This window comes from Triturus cristatus, chromosome 1_2, assembly GCF_964204655.1.
Source record: "Triturus cristatus chromosome 1_2, aTriCri1.1, whole genome shotgun sequence".
Lineage (NCBI taxonomy): Eukaryota > Metazoa > Chordata > Amphibia > Caudata > Salamandridae > Triturus > Triturus cristatus.
In genome coordinates this window covers 645,476,101-645,500,269 of record NC_140580.1, presented here as the reverse complement: position 1 = coordinate 645,500,269, position 24,169 = coordinate 645,476,101, and the positions used below count along the sequence as shown (strand labels likewise).

Below are 24,169 nucleotides of genomic sequence, written 5' to 3'. Positions count from 1 at the left end.
ATTAACTGCTTATGACCTCACATATTCCATCATTCATGGCATGGTGAGTGACATCACTGATGAGTGTGTTTCGTATAAGTTTCTGAGACATAAAGATCTATGCTAAGCCAATGCATAAGTAAAAGAACTATTCTTTTTGCACTACAGATTGATACTGCTTCTAATATATGTCATCTTAGTGGCTCTGTGAATGACTATCGGAGTGGGTGCATGGGTGAATACGTGTGTGTGTGAGTAGCTGTATGGGTGAATAAGTGGGTGTGTGAGTAGCTGTATGGGTGGGTGTGAGTAGCTGTATGGGTGGGTGCGAGTGGCTGTATGGGTGGGTGCGAGTGGCTGTATGGGTGGGTGAGTGGTTGTGTGAGTGGCTGTAAGGGTAGGAATGTATTTGTGTGGCTGTATGAGTGCCTCTATGGGTGAGTGAGTGTGTATTAGTGGCTGTATGGGTGACTGAGTGGCTGTGTGAATTAGCTGTATGGGTGACTTGATGGGTAAGTGAGTGGCTGTTTGACCAGTATCTGTGTGAGTGGCTGTATAGGTGAGTGACTGGGCGTGAGTGCTTGTATCGATGTGTGAATGGGTATGTAAGTGGTTTTGTGGATAAGCCAATGGACTATTCTGGTGAGAGAGTAGCCCAGTTAGTAGCTGTATGGGTGAGAGACTGAGTGAGTGGCTGTATGGGCCAGTGAGTGGATGTGTGAGTGGCTATGTGAGTGGCTGTACGGGTGTGTGAGTGGCTGTATGAGTCTATGAGTAGGTGTGTGAGTGGCTGTATGGGTCTGTGAGTGACCTTATGAGTGAGTGTGAATGTGTGAGTAGCTGTATGAGTGGGTAGGTGTGTATCAGTAGTTGTATGGGTCTGTGAGTGGGTGTATCAGAGGTTGTATGGGTGTGTGTGATTCTGTGGATGATGTCATGAGTGAGGTCACTGACCATGTCATGAGTGATGTAATATGTGAGGTCATAAGCAGTGCATTGATGAGGCATAAGTAATAGTTAGCTCAGGTAACTAGAATTGCTGAATTTCTATGGTATGTACGAGTGAAATCTGAGCATAACTAGAACGTCTCTGTAACTTTTGGTCTTTTCCAGTGAATTTCTAAGGTATTTTAGACTATTTCCTAACAATAACAACCCTGAAACCTTTGACTTTTTCAGTGAATTTCTTTTTTTAGTGTTATTTCCCAACTATAACGCCCCTGTAACCTTTGTTTTTTCTAATGAATTTCCGGTTTTTAAAAATGTTATTTTCTAACGGTAACTCAAACCTTCGACCGTGTTTGTGCGAGTGGCTCTATAGGTCGGTGAGTAGGTGTGTGAGTGCCTGTGTATGTCTTTCAGTTGTGTTATGCATTTTGGACATTTGCATACTTAGAGTATTTAAAAGCAAACAAGAAAGAAACCACACATTACAGTCACTACACATCAGATTGTGCTCCAATGGTTCAATTATGAATTCACTTTCATTAAGGATTTCATATTGTTTTTCTAAGTGAAAAATACAAGAAGAAAACCACTTGCTTTGCCTTCGCCAAGCCAAAGAAGTTCAGATCGCTTCTGCTTTACTGAAGTGGAGGTTCACCTGGGGCACCTGCTATGTTTACATTTGTAAGTGCTTCCACTTGAGGTTTAATTTCTTTGAAATCAGCACCAGGGCCAGAATTGAACCTCTTTTTTCCACAAAGAGTCCTCAGCTTTGCCCAAAAGGTCTACCTAACTGGATTACTTTCATTTGGTTAATTAGTAAGTGCAACCTCATAGGGCTAATATCTGTGCATATTCTACATTACAGTTGCGTAAAGGACTACGAGATGTGCACGTAATTTTGGCAGTGTGATTGTTCTTCGAGTGTCTTCATCCACAAATCTAAGATAACATGAATCCTCGTCACGAGCAGATGCCGAGACTACAAAGAGGTGAAATCTCCACCAAAAAGGTGGAAAGACCTTTGCATACTATTATGGAAATAGGGGCGTGGTCAAATGGGCAGAGCTTGCAGATGATTTTGGGCTTTTACATACTCCGGGAAATTAAAAGGGAGCCTCATGGACTCTGCTCTCACCAAGAGACGACGAGAATGAAACCGCTCGTCACAGTCATCCAATAGATCAACGATGCAGTTACCTCCATTAAGGATTTCAGATTGTTTTTCAATGTGGAATACGAGAGGAAATACACTTGATTTGCCTTCCCCAAGCCCAAGAAGTTTGGGTTTTATTACATTATTTTTCCACAAGGGGAGGACTCTGGCACCCCATTCCCTGGGGACCGGTTGAAATTCCTCGCCGGGCCAATTTCTGCCTCAGAACCCACATCCCCGGAGCCAGTTGAAATTCGTTCCGGGGCCAATTTCTGCCCCAGAGACCCCATCCTCCAGAGCCAGGCCAGGTCTCCCTTGGTGCTCAAGAGACCACCCAGGGCAGCCGGTGTGCTACGATCAGGACCACGGGGCAGGCTCAAGGGCAGGGAGGTCCCAGCCAGCTCCCCACCTCCTGCAGGAGCCGGCATTGCTCCCGCATGCAGGGAGATGCTAGAAATGCAACACCGTGCATGAAGGAGCAAAAAGGATACAAAATGTATGTCGAGATCAAACATGTCCTACCCGTGAACAAGGCTTGGAGTATGCTGAAACATGTTGGATATAACTGCATTCGAATAAACTAACTTGTTATGAAGCAAATCAGAGTAAAACTATCTTCTTGCTGGAGGTGAATGCGTGTTTCGTGCACTGGTGTGGTTATCGGAAGTGGTTCGCATGATAGGGGCCCTCAATCCTGGGAGCTAAAATATACATGGTAAATGTTATTTAACCTGTAAGCATCTGTTTGTGGCATGTAGTGCTGTAGATTCACATGCTTCGCATAAGTCTGCCATCTAGTGTTGGGCTCGGAAGTGTGCAAGTTATTTTTTTTTTTAAGAAGTATTTCGATTCACGAGTTGTAGGGACTCCTCCTCTTGCTTGCAATGAGCATGGCCCTCAACTCCACTGTTAGATTTTTCTCGCTTGGCGGGTGAGGATGAATCGTAAGGATGATGTATCCGATGGAGATGACCATGCAAAAATAATGTAATGTATAATGTGGAGAAATGCAACCAACACAGGTGACCGGGGAATAGGGTGGACACATGGGAATCTACAGCACCACATGCCACAAACAGATGCTTACAGGGTAACAATTACCGTTTGATGGCATGTGAGGCAGCAGAAATACATGCTTAGCATAGACTAAAAAGCAGTTCTCCTAAGCGGTGCCTAACATGTGCTGGGTGTATTTGTTTAAAATAGCACGCGTAGTGCCGCTTGACCGGCATTGGCATTTTGTTGTGCCATGACATCTACACAGAAATGGCAATCTACACAGAAATGGAGAGGTGTGGTGCAGCAGCCAGGGGAGCTGACTTCAGAGCACAGGGCTCACGGTACGATCCCCGGCTCTGGTGGCAGATCAGCTCAGCACCATGTGACTCTGGGCAATAGCGCACTTAATTTCCACAACGGCCCCCAGCGCCTTGAGACCCGTAAGGGTGAGTAGTTCGTGCTTTTCAAATACTGGATTTACAATTTATTTCATTTACGATTTACGTGTTGTAAATGTGAGCGGTATAGTCCATGTAGCTGCTTTGCATATGTCAGCTATTGGTATATTCCCTCAAAATGCCTTAGAAGCGACTTTTTACGTGTAGAGTGAGCTTTTGGCTGGATTGGGAGAGCTCACTTGGCTTTAGGATATCGCGTTTGGATACATTTGACTATCCAACGTGAGATACCTGATTTGGAAATTGCTCTACCCTCATGTGGTTTAGAGAATGCTACAAATAGTTGTTGAGTTTTGCGAAACGATTGTGTTCTATCAATGTAGTACACTAGTGCCCATTTAACATCCAATGTGTGTAATGCTCTTTCTGCCACAGTCTGGTTGAGGAAAAAACACAGGCAACTCTATGGATTGACTCGTGAAACTGGGAGACTACTTTTGGTAGAAATTTAGGATTAGTGCCTAGTACTACTTGCCTTATGTATTTGGAAGAATGGTTCTTCTAAAGTTAATGCCTGAATCTCACCAACCCATCTGAGTGAAGTGATTGCGATGAGAAATGCAAGTTTCCATGACAGAAATAGGAGACGGCATGTGTGAAGAGGTTCAAATGGTGGACCCATTAACTATGTTAGCACAATATTGTGATTCCACGTTGGTGGAGCTCTAAGTGGAATCACTCTTTTGAGACCATGTAGGAAGGCTTTGATTACTGGAACTCTGAATATAGAAGTTTGTTTTTCATTTTGGAGATATGCAGATAACGCGGTAAGATGTATTTTTATAGAAGTGAAAACCCTGCAGTTTGTAAGTGAAAAAGGTAGCAAAGAATGTTTTGAGCTGATGCATTTAATGTGTTAATGTTTTTAGTGGCAATAGTGATCAAAGCTTTTCCATTTTACGGTATAGCAGGCATGTGTTGTGGGCCGCCTTATTTCTTTTAGGATATCCATACATTCTTGAGATAAATTTAGGTATCCAAATTCTAGGACCTTAGGAGCCAGATTGCAAGATTGAGAGATCTAGGGTTTGGGTGCCTTACTGCTCATTGGTTTGAGTGAGAAGGGCGTGCCTGTTGGGTAACACTTGATGCAGGACTACTGATAGTTCTAGTAGTGTTGAGACATTGCTGTCTGGCCCATGTGGTGGCAACTAAGATGAACGTCAGAGGTCTGACGTAGTTTGCAAATTACAAAAGGAGAGGTCGAAAATTGTAAGTAAAAATCCCTGACCAGTTGATCCAGAGTGCATTGCCCTTGAATTATGGGTGTTGGAACCTGGAGGCGAAGTTAAGGCATTGTGCGTTCCGTAGTGTGGCCACTAGGTCTATGTCCAGTTGCTCCAATTGCTGAAAGAATGGGTATAGGACTTGTGTGTTGAGTTCCCACTCCTGGACTTGTTGGCATGTCCAGCTGAGGAGATCTGACAAGTTGTTGTCCACCCCTAGTATGTACTTTGCTAACAGATGTGTTGGAGAGCGTACTTACAGATATTTTGTGCTAGGCGAGACAGCTGTGAAGATCTGAAACCCCCCCCCCTGTTTTTGCAGATAATACATGATAGTCTAGTTGTCGGTTTTGATTAGGACTGTTTTGTCTAAAGGTGAGGAAGGAATGCTTTCATCACAAGATTAACAGCTAGCAGCTCTAGGTGAATGATATGTAGGAGAGGCTCACAATGCGTGCAATGCCCATGTACAGTCAACTTCTGTGAGTGCGCTCCCCATCCAGTCATTGGTGCGTCTGTCATTATGGTTGTTTGCGGAATTGGGTCTATGAAAGTCAGTTCCTGTAGCACATTTTTGTAGTTCCACCATTGCAGATAGTGGCGAGCGTGACAGCTGATCAACACTAGACCCTCTAACTGACCCTCCGCTTGAGATCATTGCTGCACTAAGCATTGTTGTAACAGGTGCATATTCAGTCTGGTATGAGCTACTATGGCTAGGCATAATACCAAGGTTCCTAGGAGGCGCATAACAATTCTCCCTGTTAGTTGTTTGTGGGGCTGAAACTGTGGAGTGTTTTTAAAGTATGTAGCCATGCTGCATTTGGGTAAGCTACCCCTTGTGATATTTTAGGATAGCTCCCAAGTAAGCCTGTATCTGAAGAGGTTGCAGGTGTGATTTGACTGCATTGACTGTAAAACCTAATTGGTGAAGTAGGTTTATGCTTGTTTGTGTGTTGCAAACATGTGTGTTATGTTTTGCTTTTGAGAAGCCAGTCATCTAGATAAGGAAAAACGTGTATGTTTGCCTTCGTAAGTGGCCTGCTACTACTGCTAAGCATTTGGAAAACACCCTGGGGGCTGTGGTGACCCCGAACGGAAGTACTTTGAACTGAAACTGTTGTCCATTGAAAGCAAAACGGAGGTATTGCCGGTGTGCTGGGTGAATGGGAATGTTGAGATATCTGAAGTCTTCTAGCCTTCCGATCACGCAGTCTTTTTTGATCGAATGCATATTGCAAGCAAGAGGAGCAGTCACCACACCTCCTGACTCGAAACACTTCTTCGAAGAAAAACAACTTGCACACCTCCGAGCCAAACACTAGATGGCAGATTTATGCTAAGCATGTGATCTACAGCCACATATGCCATCAACCATACACACACACACACATATATATATATTAAACATCTCTTACAAAATTGTATCCATCTTCTCTCCTAAAGAAAAATGAACTCCATATTTTCCTGCTATTTTGAGGACCCTCAAACATATCGCACATTTTCCATACAGTGGAAGCAAAGTTTCTTTAGCGAGTGGCAATTATGTCAGATTCTCTCATTCTCACTAGACTGATGCCCTCCATTCTCACTAGTTTTCCCAAGAGTCTATTCGTCGATTACTCAAAGCATTTTCCAGATCAGGAACTCGCTCGTCTCCTTTTAGAAGAAAAAAGCATCAGCTCCATGTAAATAAATAGGAAATTTATTAAGTGAACTTTTCATTGTCCGCTGATTTACTTCAGTTACATTCAATATTATCATTCTACATGGATAAAGTGTATGTTCATGATCAGTTATCAGTAAAGTTCGGGTTCCTCTTTTCCACAAAGGCAGTCATTCCTTCTTTGCGATCATCCTTAAAGTAGAGGAAAAGAAAATGTTAGCACTTTGCATTTTGAGGATACCTTGCATTCCATTCACTCACTAGATATGTAATCAACCCTCCAGAAGATGACATTCCAATACTTCCATTACTTACCATCTCAAGGGAAACTCATCCCTGGCCACAACATCAGAGAACAGACAACCCACCCCATCTCAAGTCAATCTCCCCTGTGACTGATTCAAGTGTCTATGTTTAAAAACAAATCTACAAACTACAACAAACTGTCACAACCTGTCAAAGCAGCTCATAACACAGATGTACTATTGCCACTAAATTGATTTTACATTCAACACAAATGGTATTCCCAAAGGACTCAGTGATAATAATAGGTAGTTCAGAGAGAATATAGCCACTAACCACACATGTATGTTCTTTTAAGTCAGCACTGAATCACATTCTTCTAAAAACCTATGGTAAAGTAAGGGTATTTTGGACTCTGATGAGCGAAGCCTCCTGTTAGCAGACAGCCACACTTGTGATTCACTTTAAGACCTAGGTTTAAGTTTATTGTTTTGAGTAGCACATACATCTGATTTCTAGTACTTTTAGGTTAATTTAAGAGCTATTTGGATGGCATGGAAGAAGGGTTGTTTAAGCAATAATAATCCCCTGGCATGACATTAAGTGATCGGTCAAAAGAGGGCCTAAGGTTACATGAACCTCTCCTAGCCATAGCCAGTTAGGGCAATAACAGCAAACAATGGTTAGTTATTTTATAGAAGTCTTCAGGCAGCTACTATATTTGTACATTGAACTACAGAAAGTATACACCCTCCCTTAGGTAACTTCTTCAGAGATAGTTTACTTTTGTCCTTGGAAGGCACAATGAAACTCACTCTTTTCCCATCCTCTAAGGTCAGCCCCCTTTCAAAAAGGCGATTTATACAGCAATGATCTATATCTCAGTACAACTTCACCTCCGAGGATATAGTGGATCTACAAAATGACCGTGGTCCTTATTATGCATATTATTATGAGGGCAGAGTAAATGGAATGGATTTCCCCACCTCCAAAGTTATCAAAATCTTGGTACCTGTAACTTGGGCGGTGGGGGAAACCCAGCCAATTATGAGTTGGCCCCAAGGGTCCACGAAAAATTGAAGAATACCAGGGGGCAGCAATAATTCCAGGTCCGATTCACCCAGTATTTTCACATTTTGTGTTGCTTTTAGCAACCAAAATCTCTGAGTGAAAGTTAGGAGATATGCAGTGTTTCTGTAGATCTCGTTATTACTGGTAATTGCTTTTACTGGCCCCAAAGGAATTATGATGCCATGCTGAGAAAATCATAACCAATAAACCCCAAGAGCCGTTGGCCACCAGGCTGTGGACAGAAAAGAGAAAGAAAAGAAAATGCAGCGCAAATGAAGATGCTAAAATTAACTGCCTCTAGGAGATCAAATGAATACTACTTTACACAAAACATCACATTCTTCCCTTAAGCGCCTCCTGTACAACTGCAGATCAGCTCCAAAAAGTTTTGGGCTCAGACTTAATTACCACCTACAATCTTGACCTCCTGTTACTCAGTGAAACTTGTTTGAATGACACATGTCAAACTATTATGAACCTCTTTATCCCAAATGATTACTCCATGATATGCCTGGATCAGAAAGAAAAATTATAGGAGGGGTAGCATTTATTCCCCAGAACTCAATTTGATGTCTGAAAGTCTTGCTCTCCACTTCATATTTTCTATTTAGTTTATAGGTTTATCGTCCTCAAGCTCCAGCATCTCAGTTTACCTCTGCCTTCTTTAATTATCTGACACCCTTGCTTCTTGATCACTCTCAATCCCCTCTTGTGAATTTCACTTTGCGGCTTGAGTCTTACTTTTTAATTCAGCCAGCTTTGATGATTCTATCTCTCCTTTTGAAATATTGCAATTAGTAATAGGTCCACGTCACCAGACAGACACTAGATTTGATTCTGTCTTTTCCTTCTATTCCCTCTTTCATCCATTCAAGTCAGTCTCCTAGTTTGGTATGATCACCTTGCCATATGTTTTAGTTGGTTTCTTTCAACTTCTGGTCATCAGTAGGTCTCTTCAGTGTGTCGTATAGTCAAAAGGCCATGACTCAAATGAAACTATTGTGATTTCTGTTCAATCCAAGCCCCTCCCTTGGTGCCTCTGTTTATGTTGAAGTCTGAGAGTTCAACTCTTGGCTCACCAGCTCTCTCAACTCTGTTTGCCCTTTCAAATCGGTCAACTCTACTAGGCATATGACATTGACACCTTAGTTCAACCAGGAACTTTGTGTGCTTAAAATTCAATACAGAAGGACCAAGGGATTCTGACAGAAAGACTATTTATTCTATTACCCTCTGACCATGCTACCTATGGGCTATTTAAAAAAAAAAAAAAAACGGTCATAAACATGTTAGACTAAATATCTCTGATTTTTATGCCAATCTGATTATTTGTGCTTCCAACAATTCTAAAGAGAATTTCAATATTGGTAACTCTCTTCTTGACCGATAGTGCTCCTCCCAGTCTTTAACCCCTCACAATCTTTGTTCTGATCGGTCCCATTTTTCTTTAAAATTACATGTTCAGTATCAGACAAACTTTAATTCTTAAGTCTCCACCCCTGTTTCACCTGCACAGTTTGGCCCTACACTCTAAACCTTCACACCTCTGTACCATAAGCAAACATCCCAACTTCTCTATGGTAGTAAATTGGAACTCTCAATGATCCCTGTTCAGCCCACATTTTTAATTCCTTTGCTAACATTATCTGTCCTCCGTTACAGAATTTCTGCAATGTTTCCCTTTCTAATTCTTCAATACCTCTTGCCTAGAAGCAGGGTCTTTATGTTTCACTACTGGAAAACCTACAGCCAACCGCACTATTTCAAATGAGATGGAGGGCCGCCCTCGAGTAGGTAAGGGACACCCGCGTGCAAGAAGGCTGTGTGGCCGGCAGTCGCGCCCCGTACAGAAGATCAAGCAGACCATCTAGACTCCGAGGGAATCTCCAGATGGTATGCAGGTTCATCCCATCCACTCGTGAACCAGTTGTTAATCGGTACCAATTGAGCTGCGAGGCAGTACAGGTAAATGTCTGATAGACCAAAGCCACCATCGAAGGCGGATCTGCGCAGTGACTGAAAAGCTACTTGTGCCTACAACCCACCCACACAATATTAGTGATCCTGGCAGTCAGAGAATGAAACCATTTGCGGGGGATGTGGTAGAGATAGTGGACCAGAGTATATAAGTAGAACGGCAGGCACACCATCTTAAAGAGGGCAGTACGTCCCATGGGGTTCAATGGCAGGGCTGCCCAGCGGCTCAGGTCGCGTTCAAGCAGAAGGCCCAGCCCCAGAAAGTAAAGGGCTCAGGCCAGATCCGGGAGGAGGGGACATGTGGATCCCTAGATAAAGGAATTGTGCAGGGTGGGATGTTAGGGCACCTAACCTGCCCTAGGGCATCACCCTTCACCTCTACCAGACAGGACTTGACTTTTTTCATTTGGAGCCCGGACGCCTGTAGTCCAGTCCTTTTGCATTTCCTTTCTTCGTCTTTGAGTCCCTGATCAAGCTTTGTCTTGGATCTCTTCTTCAACAGGATAATCTGCCAGAGGCTATTCACCTCCCACCTTTTAGATCATAATTTCTGCCACTCTCTCACAAGGTTCATGATTCATCTTGGAGTCCTACACTTTCTAATGTGTATGTCACTCCTTTGGACTTGCTATTTCGATCCTTTGGATTCTCCTTTATGACATATGTTACCAAAACCAAACTATTCATTCATTTTAAGTCATCTTTTTCACAACCTCACCAAAATTGGCTTCTTGTCTTTTGGAGGTTGTTAGCTATATGTGCAATACCTCCTTAATGAGCATCACAGATAAACCTAATATTTTAGTGGTCGGAAGAGAAGTCTCCTACTGGTCTTACAACTAGTGCCTATCTGAGCTTGCACCTGCTCGATTATCAGTTAGAAACCTTGGTTTCTATTTTGACCAATCACTCTCCCTGTCTACTCAAATTGCTCAAGTCTCTTCATGTTTTAATCATTTGTGCACATTCACAAAACCCCTTTCTTTCTGCTTAATGGACTGTGGTTCAAGCAGCCATTTTATCTTGGCTTGATTATTGTAATTCCCTAAATCTCTGTCACATCTTCGGCTCTAAGCAGGCTGACCAGGTTTCAAAATGCTGCAGGCCAGGTAATCGATCAATTTCCTTACCAGTTTAATGTATTTACCTACTATGATATACTCCTTTAGCCTCCTGTTCATAGCAGAATTGAACTCAAGGCACTATGCTTGGTCCATAGTGCCTTTCATGATTCTTGCCCTGATCATCTTGAATCTTGACTATTTAATTCCAGGAATTTCTGAGGTCTTTGCTCTTCCTCACAAAGCCACTGTTTCTCCCTCCTGGCAAATAACGCCTGGAATGTTCTTATTCTTTTGATGCATCTTACCTTTTGTAAGTCTTTAAAAGCCCATCTATTATCAGTTTCGTCCTAACACCGTCTTCCGCTGGAATTCCTTTACTTAGCTCAATGATGCCATTTCGTGCTCTGGAAGTAACAAATCAATCATTCAAGCTCCTTGAGACTGCATTATAACGTAAGGGCATAGTCCAGAAATCCTGGACAGCTTTGTCCGCTTTTAGATTTGTGACAGAATCAAACACATTATCAATCACTGCGAGAACCAGACCATCACCCCACACCTGAAGCCTAACCCTTCATCACTACTTACTTAACAAACGTAATCAACATCTCCACATCAAGATGCAAAGCCCATGACTGCTTAAAAATTGCTCAGATCTGTCCTCCAAAAGTAAAAAAAAAAAGGGCCAACATTAACGGTCTAAACAACTTCCACCTTATCTCTAACCTACTCTCCTAACAAATAACTAAGAAAACTGAATGGATACTTAGCTCAATCTTTTTGTTCCACAAAACAACGTTCTTGCAAGCTATAGTCAGGCCTAGAACATGCCCCAATACAGAAATAGCAACTCTAAAAATAATAGGTGCTCTTCAAATTCTAAATCAAGGCGAATTCTGCCCAGTCATCTTCTTTGCCCTGTTGCCAGCTTTTGCCAGAGTAAATTAATCAACCTGCTGGAAGTTCTTACAGATAGAATGGAGGATTCTGTTCTGAGCATTTTTCTACCTATCCGGAAGTTAGCTGCCAATATGCAAAAATGGGAAACTTTCTATTCAACCCTTTAATGTTAAAACATTGTGTTCTGCAAGGCTCCAGCCGTTCTCCCACCCTAATCAACATACACTCAACCCTAAGCCTCCTAGCTCACACAATCTCAGTTTCTACCAATTTTAGGTGGATGGCACATTAACTGTATTTGAAAATCACTGGACCTCAAAACAGCAACAGGGCTGCGCAACTGTTGTCGGATATCTAGAAAAAAATGACACACTCACCGAAGGCTCAACTCACTGAAAATGGAATTCCAAGCCACCACCCATCCACACAGCACCATCCCAAAAAATATATTGCTGGTGTTTTACTCTGTGTTGAATTGATAGCTCGCCATTGTGAAATGTCCCAAGTCCCCATGCTTTTTCCTGGACAAAAACTTGAACATACAGTATATTATAAATGCTTTGGCAAAAGGGGCTCAGAAGCAACTTTAAACAAAAGATCTAAGCCTTGGTACTATTAAGGCTCAACTATGGCAACTCAATTTTGGTTCCAATACCTCCGATTCATCGAGCTCTTCTCAAACCGTCACTACATATACTGCCCACAGTTCAAAAAATGTGATCATATACTTTTATTTTTTCTCTTACTTAACAGGCTTCTGATAGAGCCTCAACGTATATTCAAGAAAGCCTGCATTACTCACAAGTATGTGCAAGTTGGCTCCCCAGCATATCTAACACAGAAACTACTCAAGGACAAAAATACCATCTGAGAAGTGCAGTCTCTCTTCTGGAAACCCCACATTTAAAATCGAAAATACTTAAACCATCTTTCTCCGGAAAACTCTATCCTTCCCCACACCAGGCCAATCTTTTTCTACGATACTTATCGTAAGGAATGTCAGCTCCAAGAGCAATACATTAGGAACTTTAATTCTCAATGTTATAACCTAGACTAATATTCAATCACCAAATTTAGTCTCTGTTCTTACTGTTACATGTGTGAAGCGATATTATATTTTGTATACGATACTGTTGGAGGGTAGGGATGGCCACTAAATTGTACTTAGCAATTTTGTTATCCTGGGTTCCCTTATTGTTTCGCCTTGCTGTACAAGAACATCAGTAACTTGTTCTTTTGTGAAGGGATCTGTCATCTATTGTGACTAGTCCACACAATAAAAAAGCGGTTACTAATTAAATAATAAAAATGATTCACTTATCAATGCATTCAGATGTGACTGGGAGGAATTAAATATGTGAATGGGAAGGGTGTGTATGAACCTTAACCAGGACGCACGGAGCCAGTGTGTGCCACATGGGCTCTTCCATTCAATACTGTTCATTTAAAATACATATAGAGGGGCAGTTTGGAATTCATGATTGTTTGTTCCAGGGATCAGAAATGGAGAATAATGGTGAAAATTCTAAATAGTTTGGAAATTTGAAGCAATCCTTGGTGTGCCTTGAACAACACAATTAAAAGGACACACATCTCAATCCCCTTTGTCAATCTCCAAGGATATCAGATTGGTATCTTGGAAACATAACTAGCGAGCCAATGTTGTTACTTCAACTAGTCCTTAACATATACTAAGTTAGAGTAAGTTAAAGTAAGAATTAATCACTCTTCTTCACTTGCACGAGCTAAATAGGACTAATTTATTATCCAATCTCTAGGACTAGCATGATTTTGGCCCTGAGGATATATAAAGGAGTTGGCAGCTCCATGTTGTGAGGGCCTTCACTGAATGCAAAGCGCACGCAGCTACCCTGAAGTGAAGGATTAGTTTAGGAACAGCAGGTCCAACGCTTTATGGACATTCCAAGACGTCCCATTAAAGTTTGACATCGTTGTGGACTGCTAATTAAAAATCATCCTGTCCTAAGAAAGCGGAACAAACTGTGCTGCCTTTACTAAGTGATCTGAACTCCAATGAGCAATGCTTTCTATAGGTTTTTTTATGCAGCAATGGAAAGGAGCAGTAACTGTTACATAAAAGACATAGGGCACTATCATCAGGACTGGTGAAATCCCCACGCTGCACAAAAATTTAATTACCCGTAGTATTATTTCACTATGGAACTTCTGAACAAGGAGATCTATAGACATCAGTGGGGTCCCAGTTATCAACTAAAACTACACTTTGCAGAAAAAGTTGGTGCTCTAACAGGTTTTCTTCAACACACTAGGGCACTTAACAAGGGTCTAAGATATTTTTAATTTGAGATAACTGTGATGCCTCTAGCTCTGCAACAATTCTTTGCAATTTGATCTTCATGAACCCTGAATTCTCTCTTTTTTCTTCGCCGAACTATCCAAAATAAGCTATATTGTCTGTACAATTGTACAGATATTTGCAATGAGTATATTCCTTTTTCTTCTAACTTAATGCAAGTCTGTTTAAACGTTATCCATACTGTTCTATCTCTTAATTGTTTAGAAAATAAGTGCAGTTTCTGTTCCAGCTGTCACCAACTTAAGCTTGGCGAATACAAGAAGCTACTGCTTATCCTTCTTAAGAGTGTGCCCCTGCCTCAAGTTCATCATAGCAATTTGTCTATTTTTGACCACCACCTTAGCACACAAGACAATCGTGTGTGCACTGGAGGCATTTGTAACATTGACTGACAGTTAGTACATTCCTTGTGGTTTGGAGGGACATTCCATGTGAACCCTCTTTACCAAGTGGGAAGGGCTGTACACAATCGCCAATGGTAGCCACAAGAGGCACGATAGTGACAATGGAGGCTTTTTTACCAGATCATGCCTACGAAAGATCACAATGGGTCCCTCCTGCACTGCATTTTTAAGTGGTCTGCCCTACCTGTGCTATGAGGTAACCTTTTCATTCATTGTTGACACGGATGTCGCATTTGTATACTTATCTGTGATTGCAGAGTATGTACGTGTAACATATGTGACATATGCAGCCATAAGCACACTGGAATCCAGTTAGCATTTGCTACATTCAAGTGGTGCCTAAGATGGAGGATTGAAGAGAGCCCAGACAGTGGGTATAAACTGCAGGACTACTTCAGGCCATTTCAGTAATATTTTGTAGTGGATCAGACATTTAGAGGAGGGAGAGAGGAGACAGAGAAACCGTTGAAGCTTAGGGAGTTCCCAAGCTTTTCCTGGCCCTTTGTTCATGGGAGAGGCTTCCCACCACATGTTAACTGGCAGTGAAGTGGACAGCCTCCCTTTCTTTTGTATCCTTGCTTTGGGTCTCTCCTGACAGCAGACTCCCAGCTGCACCCCATCTTCCTGCTAAAACTTTGTTCCAAAGATATTGGCAGGGTCTATCTAAGAGGAACAAGCAAAAAAGGGAACTGCCTAGAACTGGTTTCAGAGGAGACTGTTGTAATATACAACTACTGAGTGCAACTTTACTTGGTAGAAACTTCCCGCCAGTGTGCCATATTTTCTCCGCTGGACCCAGGGTTCCCCAACAGTAGCAACTAAGGAACTCTTCTCTGCTTCAGTTCTGGGGTATCCACTACCAACTCCCTTTTCTAGGCTCGGAACCAGAACCTGGGGAAGTTAGACAGCCTCCAAGTTGTCTTTGAGTTTGCCTTCAAGGAAGGAGTTGACAAACTGATCAGGAGGGGAATTGGAGATTGCTTTGCTTGGAACTATCTAGAAAAGGGAAGGCAGCGAAGAAGCTGAATAGGTCACAGTTCTCTACAGTAGCCAGGGAAGGATATGCACTGTTCATATCAATGTGTTAAGTCCAGGTGACCAGAGTGCCCCTATAGCATGTGCTGTCCTGCTGAAGAACAAGGGGCCTTCTTGCAGATCCATGAAGTGTTGGTAAGCGATTCCACTACTATAAGCTAGCACTAGAAACAAAGGATACTCAAAGTCACAACTGCAGTCATTGCACCAAGGAAGTCTTTGGTTCCAGATTTGACGTGGCACCACTAAATCTTTTTTGTTGCACCTTCCCCTAGCCCAGAGTTGGGTTGTGAGAAACGCAACTGCTGCAGTGATCAAAACATTACCAGGATCAATGAGGTTCTGGGCTTTCCACACCTCCTCCTGCGGGTGAGCTATTGATCAGGACACAAGGTCTCAGATTCAATGACTAGACATTCAAAGTCTGACAGGGCGATTGCTTTCACATTCAGAAATGTATAAGCTACTATAAGAAAAGTATCTGAAGTGGATGCGACTGAACTTACCTTGAGAAAGGGGAGTGTCTGAGAAACACGTGTTGGTTGAGTTATCAAGTTTTTTGAGATGTGTTCATGAAAATATGAATTAAAGAACTTTAGATTTGAAGATAAAGAAATCAATTGGAGTTGAACATATATGGAATCGGACTATTCATTTTGTTATTGCCTATTGGAGGATTTAAAGATTAATATTTAGCAACCTTAGCATTCAGCAGTACAGGTAGTAATTTTCTAGGAAAACCTTTGTGCCACTGCACATCTTAGTTTGTAGCCTACCAGACAGCACAGTTATCTGGTTTCAAAGACATGTTGGGGACATGCTGAAAGCTTCCCTGGGAATGCATTATGCCCATTGCTTGCCAGTCGCTTTGTAATTTGTAACTCATTTGCTTACTTTCTCTTTGCTGACTTTATTTGTTTTAGGCTGTCCAGCATGTCTTTGTCCTTCCCATGGACCATAGCCTGTTTACCACCTCTGTGACTAGCTCCTTGTTTTCTTCCAGGAGTGCTCGTTATCTGTAAACCTTTTTTCGTGAGGTACTCTACAAGAGTAAATGTGTTGTCAGTTGTCTCCCTTGTATGTTAGTTCACAACAGTAAATGAGCTGTATTTCTTTGAAAAGGTTTCCTGCCTCTTACCTTTTGTGCCTGACTGATTCTCCTGATCTCTGCCACTACCAGTTCATCAATCGCACATGCCTGTGAGGAATAATGTTCTGCCTATGAACTTTATTTTGGTAAGTGCTCTTTACTAATAGCATAACTAAGATAAACCTCATTCTCAAGTTCACGCCCATGCCATAAGCGCTGGAAGTAGCGCGGTAGGGGGTGCTGAAGCATACCCAATATAACCATGCTGGCATTCAGATGTGAATGAGCAATAAACAGGCCTTTAAATTTTGTTTCTATCTTGTCACATTTGCTGTACATTTGAATACAGAGAGCCAATACTGGGCTCTGTCTTCCAAGGGAGGATGGCGTTTACTTTTCTTTCTCTGACTGCAAAGTGAGGGTACTTGGGTGACAATCCTGCTGGGTACTGGAGGTTGAAAAGAAAGGCTTTGCAATCCTTTTCTTCTAGCACACAACACAATTTAAATGCCAGTAAATAAATTGTACAAATATTTCGCAATGTATCAGAATTAGGAAAGCCCAAGTGAAGCACTTTTTTTGTAACTCTGAAGGGTGGTGGAAACAAATATTTTGGTACAATCAAAACAAATCAATATCCTAGGTGTTATCATTTGTGCGCTGTATAGTTTTATGTCTGAGCAAATATAATGGTCATTTCAATTAAAAGTGTGTTGTCTGCAATGGCAGTGCGCTACAGCACCATGCATATTCCACTCCACGTGACACCACTCCACAACACTCTTCTCCACTACGCAACTCCCCTCCACTATATGGAACTGGACGGTACATCACTCCACAACACTATAATCCACAACACTCCACTTCATGACACTACACCACTCCACTCTACGACACTACTCCACTCTATTCAATCCACACAACTTTATTCCGCTCTCTAACACTCTACAATACTAACCTCAACGCCACTCCACGACTCTCTACTCCATTCTACACTGTTCCACAGTATGCCATCCAAGCAACTTTACCCCACTCTACGCCACCCCACGACACTCTTTGCCACTCCACACCACTCCACTTTACGTAAATGCACTCCATTTCAGTCTATTCCACTCTTTGCCACTCTATGCCACAACACTCCACTCTACGCCACAACACGCCACTCCACTCTATGCCACAACACTCCACTCTACGCCACAACACGCAACTCCACTCTATGCCACAACACTCCACTCTACGCCACAACACGCCACTCCACTCTATGCCACAACACGCCACTCTACGCCACAACACGCCACTCCACTCTATGCCACAACACGCCACAACACGCCACTCCACTCTATGCCACAACACGCCACAACACGCCACTCCACTCTATGCCACAACACGCCACAACACTCCACTCCACTCTATGCCACAACACGCCACAACACTCCACTCCACTCTATGCCACAACACGCCACAACACTCCACTCTATGCCACAACACGCCACAACACGCCACTCCACTCTATGCCACAACACGCCACTCCACTCTATGCCACAACACGCCACTCCACTCTATGCCACAACACGCCACGCCACTCCACTCCACTCTATGCCACAACACGCCACGCCACTCCACTCCACTCTATGCCACTCCACGCCACGCCACTCCACTCCACTCTATGCCACTCCACGCCACGCCACTCCACTCCACTCTATGCCACTCCACTCCACGCCACTCTATGCCACTCCACTCCACGCCACTCTATGCCACTCCACGCCACTCTATGCCACTCCACGCCACGCCACTCTATGCCACTCCACGCCACGCCACTCTATGCCACTCCACGCCACGCCACTATGCCACTCCACTCTATGCCACTCCACGCCACTCCACGCCACTCCATTCCACGCCACGCCACTCTATGCCACGCCACGCCACTCTATGCCACGCCACTCCATGCCACTCCACGCCTCCACTCCACGCCACTCCACTCCACGCCACGCCACGCCACTCCACGCCACGCCACGCCACGCCACGCCACGCCACGCCACGCCACGCCACTCCTCTCTATTCCCCTCTACTACACATAGCTCCATTTTACGCCATTCCACTCTACACCACTCCATGACACTCTTCTCCATTCCCCTCTACTACACTTAGCTCTATTTTACGCCATTCCACTCTACACCACTCCATGACACACTTCTCCATTCCCCTCTACTACACTTAGCTCTATTTTACGCCATTCCACTCTACACCACTCCATGACACACTTCTCCATTCCCCTCTACACCACTCCATGACACACTTCTCCATTCCTCTCTACTACACTTAGCTCTATTGTACGCCATTCCACTCTACACCACTCCATGACACTCTTCTCCATTCCCCTCTACTACACTTAGCTCCATTTTACGCCATTCCACTCTACTCCTCTCCATGACACTCCTCTCCATGACGCTCCTCTCCATGACACCCCACCCCACCCCACGACGCAACAATCCTCGACACTCTGCTCTACTCTATTCTCCTCTATGCAACTAACTTTGAGCCAAGCTGAACAGCCGTCACTCTGGTGTATAACATGGCTTTAACACATTGGCAAAGCCAATAGCTATTGCCTTTGCCAACGCTTATTATTAATACATTAACTACTGGCTACTTGTTTTGTGGTCTCTTGCTTACAAAGGTGGGTTGTACTGAGGGTAATTACTGTGAGTACCGACGGAATGAGCCATGAACTTTTCATTTAGATGAATTACGGTCATGGTTTCGGGGAGCTCAAAGGAATCTGTCAGCATTTCAGCTTCGTGAATGTTTGTTTTATAATTGTTGTAGTAATGGAAGTAAGACTTTACTTGGCAAGAGCAATTTAGGAAAGACTCATTTTGCTGGCATCACAAAGAAAGGAGGGCTGTTGTATCATGTGCTCTAAAGACCTGGATTTAAATATCAGAAAGGAATGGAATCTTTCAAGTGTGTCTTAATGCAAGGGTATACACAATGGTTTCTGAGGAGGACAATGTTTGCAGTTCTGTGTCCTTTCCCATATGGTGTAACTTAATGGTATTTTATAATAAGACTTACATTTAATTTATTTCACAGGTGGTTACCGTCATCTTTCTAAATATCGTCATTTGTAATGATTCGTTTTCGAAGAAGCATAATTGTGTTGTTAATATGCATGTGGAGTTTGTATGTTTCTTACAGTGAGTGACAGATGTGTGCTCTGTAGAAATGCTTGTGGAGTGAGCCTGGTTGTGTACGACTTAGTGTGACTGGCACAGCACACCCTACCTAGGTGACATTGTTCGTTCTTGGGCAGGTTTTTAAAATTAAATTGTTGTGATGCTGGTATGTTTACAATTGTTGCAAGATTCCTTAATATGGCCCTAGAAAGCACCACTTTGGGTGGATGGCACGGCACACTCTACATCAAGAGGTAGTGTGTATTCTAGGATATAAATGGAGAAGAAACTGTTGTGAGACTGCAACATTTAGGTGGGTGGCACTGGGCAACCTGCTTTGAGCAGGAATGTGTGCTTGCAAACGTTGTAGTTCCTAGGTAGAAAGAAATTATATATTCTTAAAAACAGGTTGACACGGTTTTGCTGTTCCATGGTAAAAGTTGAGTTGCACCATCATGGATGGATGTCCGTTGAATTCCACTTTGGGTGGGTTATGTGCCTTTCATGTTTTCTGGCTTGTCCACCATTTTGGTGGTTACATGCACATTCCATGTCTTTGTTGGCCAATACTGTCCCATTCCGATAATTCACATGCTACTGCTAGGTGGTTATATGATGGTTTTAGTGGTGGGCCAAAATGTATGGCAATTCATTTAATTTCTTCTTGTTCAAGAGGTTGTATACATGAGTGTGCTTGGGCATGCTAAAGTCCACTGCTTCCAGTTTTCACGACTTGGGTACTTGCAGGTGCTTTTGTGTAGCAGTGTTCCAATGTGCCTTGACCTCCACGTTAGAAGAGAATGCTTGGTGTCAAAATACAGTTCACAGAATGGGAAGGAGGGAGGGTCGGTAGGCTGCGGCTAGACAGTCGCTACCAGATAAAGTGTTACTGCCATACTTAGGGGAGGGGCGTCCAATACTCTCAACTGTAGCCACTCAGTCTCCATGAATGTAGGTGGAGAGTGTGAAGGTTCAGGTGCAGGAACCTGCTCTCTTATGGAGACAGGACATCCTCCCGAAAGGGCAGCCTGATCAGAGGGCAGATGCACATGCTCCAGACTTTGGGATACCAGACTCCCCTTGCCCAATCCAGGGCCACTAAGAATACTTGAGCCTTGTTGTTCTACTTGAGAACTCTAGACAGGAGTGTAATCAGCGGAAAGGCGTACGGCAGTCCAGAGCTCCACTGGAGACAAACTTCATCTCTGAGCGAGAGCCGTTTGGAAACTCCAGCTTACATAAGTGCTGACATTGCACGTTCTCGTGGTGGCAAATAGATCTAACAAGGTTCTCCCTAATCTCTGAAGAGACCTTGCACCACCTCCGGATGGAGAAATGCCATTCGTGATATGCAAGGCATTGACAGTGGAGTTTGCCTGCTCTGACGTTCAGAAAGCCCACCATATGCTGAGTCACCAGGAGAATACCCTGACTTCCCAGCCATATACAAAGACTTAGGACTTCTTGATAGAATCACGAGACCACCCCACCCTGCCTGTTGCAACATGGTGGTGGTGTCTGTGAAAAAACTGAACCAGCCTTCCTTGATAGGAAAAGGAAAAGCTTTCAATGTCCGGCAAATAAATTCCAGTAGTAACATGCTGATGATGACCTGAGAATCTGCCGGATACTAGAGTCCTCCAATTTCTACCTCTCGCAGATGACCGCCCCAACCCAGAAATATTTTATCTGTCACTACTGTGAGCTCTGGACGAGGAAGGGAGAGAGGGATCTGCTGCTGCCTCAATCACAATCCCCTGCAGTTCTTTTACAGTTCATTGCGGTATCTGGACCAGGTCGGAGAGACTCCCCTGATGTTGTGTCTACTGGGACCTTAGATCCCACGGCAGAGCCCGCATATGCCAATGAGCATGGTTTACCAGCAGAAGGCAATGAGACCCAGCAAGCACAGAGTCCGTTTCAACGCCGACAAGGATGGAGGCTGAAACATTAGAATCATAACCTAATTATCCGGGACTCCCTGTACCAGGGGATATGCCCAAAACTGCACTGTATCCAGAATAGCTCAGATGAAAGTATGCATGTGAGAGGGAGCTAGGTGTGACTTCAGAATATTGATAGAGAACCACAGCAAATGCAGGAGGTTCGCTGCAAAAGAATGCAAGAGGTATGCTGTAGTGTAAAGGTAGAAGACAACTGTCTGGGGCAATCCTGCCTTCAACAGACAGTCCTCGAGGTAAGGGGAAGACTGGAACCCCTGCCCTCTGCAGATGTGCAGCAACCTTGGGGAACATCCATGGGGCGCTGATACGACCAAAGGGACCACAGTGGACTGATAATGCTCTTGGCCTCCCTCTACAGTGTTGAGGGCAGACTGTACCTGAGCCAAAATGAGCATCTTGAATTTTTCCTTTTACAGGAAGAAGTTAAGAGGGCGTAAGTCTAGGATAGAACAGAGACCTCCATCCTTTTTTGGTAGCAGAAAGTAGCAGGAATAGCAACCACAACCTACTCTGATTCCAGATAGTTATTTTGTCTAGAAGAGGAAGTATTTCCTGTTGCAAAAGCGAGAGGTGGGCCTCCGTTGGCCAATTGGTGGATGATGACAAAGGTTGCAGGGTCTGTTGGAATGGTAGGGCATAGGCCAGGGTACAAACTGAAGCACCCATTTATCAGAATGGATTTCCCGCCATGATGGGAGGAGGGCAAACTAAAGAGGCTTTCAGGTTGCAGTTCCTGTTTGGGGGGCTGGACAGATTGGTTCAGCATCTGGCACTCGTTCCCATGGGCTTGTGGGAGCCACGTCTGTGACCACAAAAGGACTGTGGTGCCTGCTGACTGTGACGGCAAGGGGGAAAGGGACATAGCTGAGAGCCCACGTCGTGGCCATCAAAGGTGGAAAATAGCTGTCGTGGGGCAAGGTGAGCCCCAGTGGCCTAGCCGTGACCCTACTGTCTTTGAAACGCTCAAGCGCTGAATCTGCCGTGTCGCCGAAAAGGCAAGTCTCATCGAAGGGCATGTCCATGAGGGATTCCTGAACATATCCCAAAAAGACAGTTGTCCTCAACCTTGGGTGATGTCAGAGCACCACCGTGGAAGCAATGGCTCTGCCCAGCAAGGCGGTCATATCCAATATGCATCTGATTGTGACCTTTGCCACATCGCGCCCATCAACAATAGCTTGGGAGAGTATGTCTCAAGCCTCCTCTAAGATCACAGGCAACACCTGCGCATCCGTATCACACACAGTATGAGAACAATGGTTCAAAAAGCATGTGGTGTTGACGGACCGCCAGAAGAGAAAATTCTCTTTCCAAAGGTATTCAGCCTCTTGGATTCCCTATCTGGTGGTGTAGTAGGGAATGCACCTGGATTTATCTTGGAGGTTGAGCCCTGGACTACCAGGATCTCCGGGGTGGGATGCTGGGAGATGACGGTTCCGTGCCTGGGTGCAGGGTGAGGTCGGTGGGAACTAGTTCTGTGCACAGGAGTGCCTGTACAGGGCTTGGCCCAAGTCCCAAGCAGTACATCAGTGAGGGCTTCATTAAAGGGGAGTAGGGGTTTTGATGGAGACACTCCAGCCTGAAGCACCTCTGGCAAGACATAGGTCTTGACAGCTGTGGGCAGCCTGGATATGTGGCGTCATTCAATCGCACTGTTCGATGAATAGGACTGACAAGGAGAAGTTGACGAGCGTTTCAACTTCTTGTTGTGGGGCTTATCCGAAGAAGACCAAGATCATGACAATGACCAGCGTAAGCGACTCCAGGAGCGATCCGAAGGCCTCCCTTGCGCAGTTAAGTGGCACGCAGCCACAAGCTTCATGCCCAGCTTGCAGATGGCCTTCGGATTCATGGTCCTGAAATCAATGAAGAACGTGGAGTCATGGGCTTGTTCAAGCACGACAGAGACAAAATGTGGAGGTCTGTCACAGACATACAAGTTACTTACCTTCGGTAACGATGTATCTGGTAGAGACGATTCTAGCCGCAGATTCCTTAACGTAGAATTATCCCCAGGCGTGAGACTGCACCCGGAAACCATTCTTGCCCAGCATCTCTGCGCGCCGGGGGCGGTACCACGCGACTCCGCCCAACATCCTCCGCGGGCGTGACGTCAGCGAGGTCACATAAGCCCCACCCCGGTGCACTGACATCAGTTTGCTTCGGAGAACTTTTCTGCACCACAACGAGGAGCTATCACAACAAAACTGAGGAGAAGGAGAAGGATGGACCTAGCACAAGCTGCTCCGAGAAAAGTGGCATGAAGATCCGCAGACGGCTTACCAAGCAGCCCAAAAAGAATACGCAGAAGGCCTAATCTAAGGGCCTACCGGGCTTACCAACAGCCAAAACCACAAGGCAAAAAGGGCCGGACCAGAGAACAGCACCAAAGGCCAAACAAAAGGACCCCGAAGGCACATCAATCACACAGACCATACAACCGGGGCACTGTGGTACAAGGCCCCATAAAAACAACGG

The 24,169-nt window shown here is 44.2% G+C and overlaps 1 protein-coding gene across 1 annotated transcript in view; it reads right to left on the bottom strand.

Moving 5' to 3' along the window:
• Positions 1–6,452: 6,452 nt before the first annotated feature.
• The window catches only part of ECHS1 (enoyl-CoA hydratase, short chain 1), a 235,982-nt gene continuing 218,265 nt past the window's right edge, over positions 6,453–24,169 (bottom strand). The window contains exon 8 of the mRNA XM_085607904.1: positions 6,453–6,621. Coding sequence (XP_085464030.1) covers positions 6,556–6,621 — 66 coding nt within the window. The 3' untranslated portion in view covers positions 6,453–6,555. The remainder of the gene's footprint in view (positions 6,622–24,169) is intronic.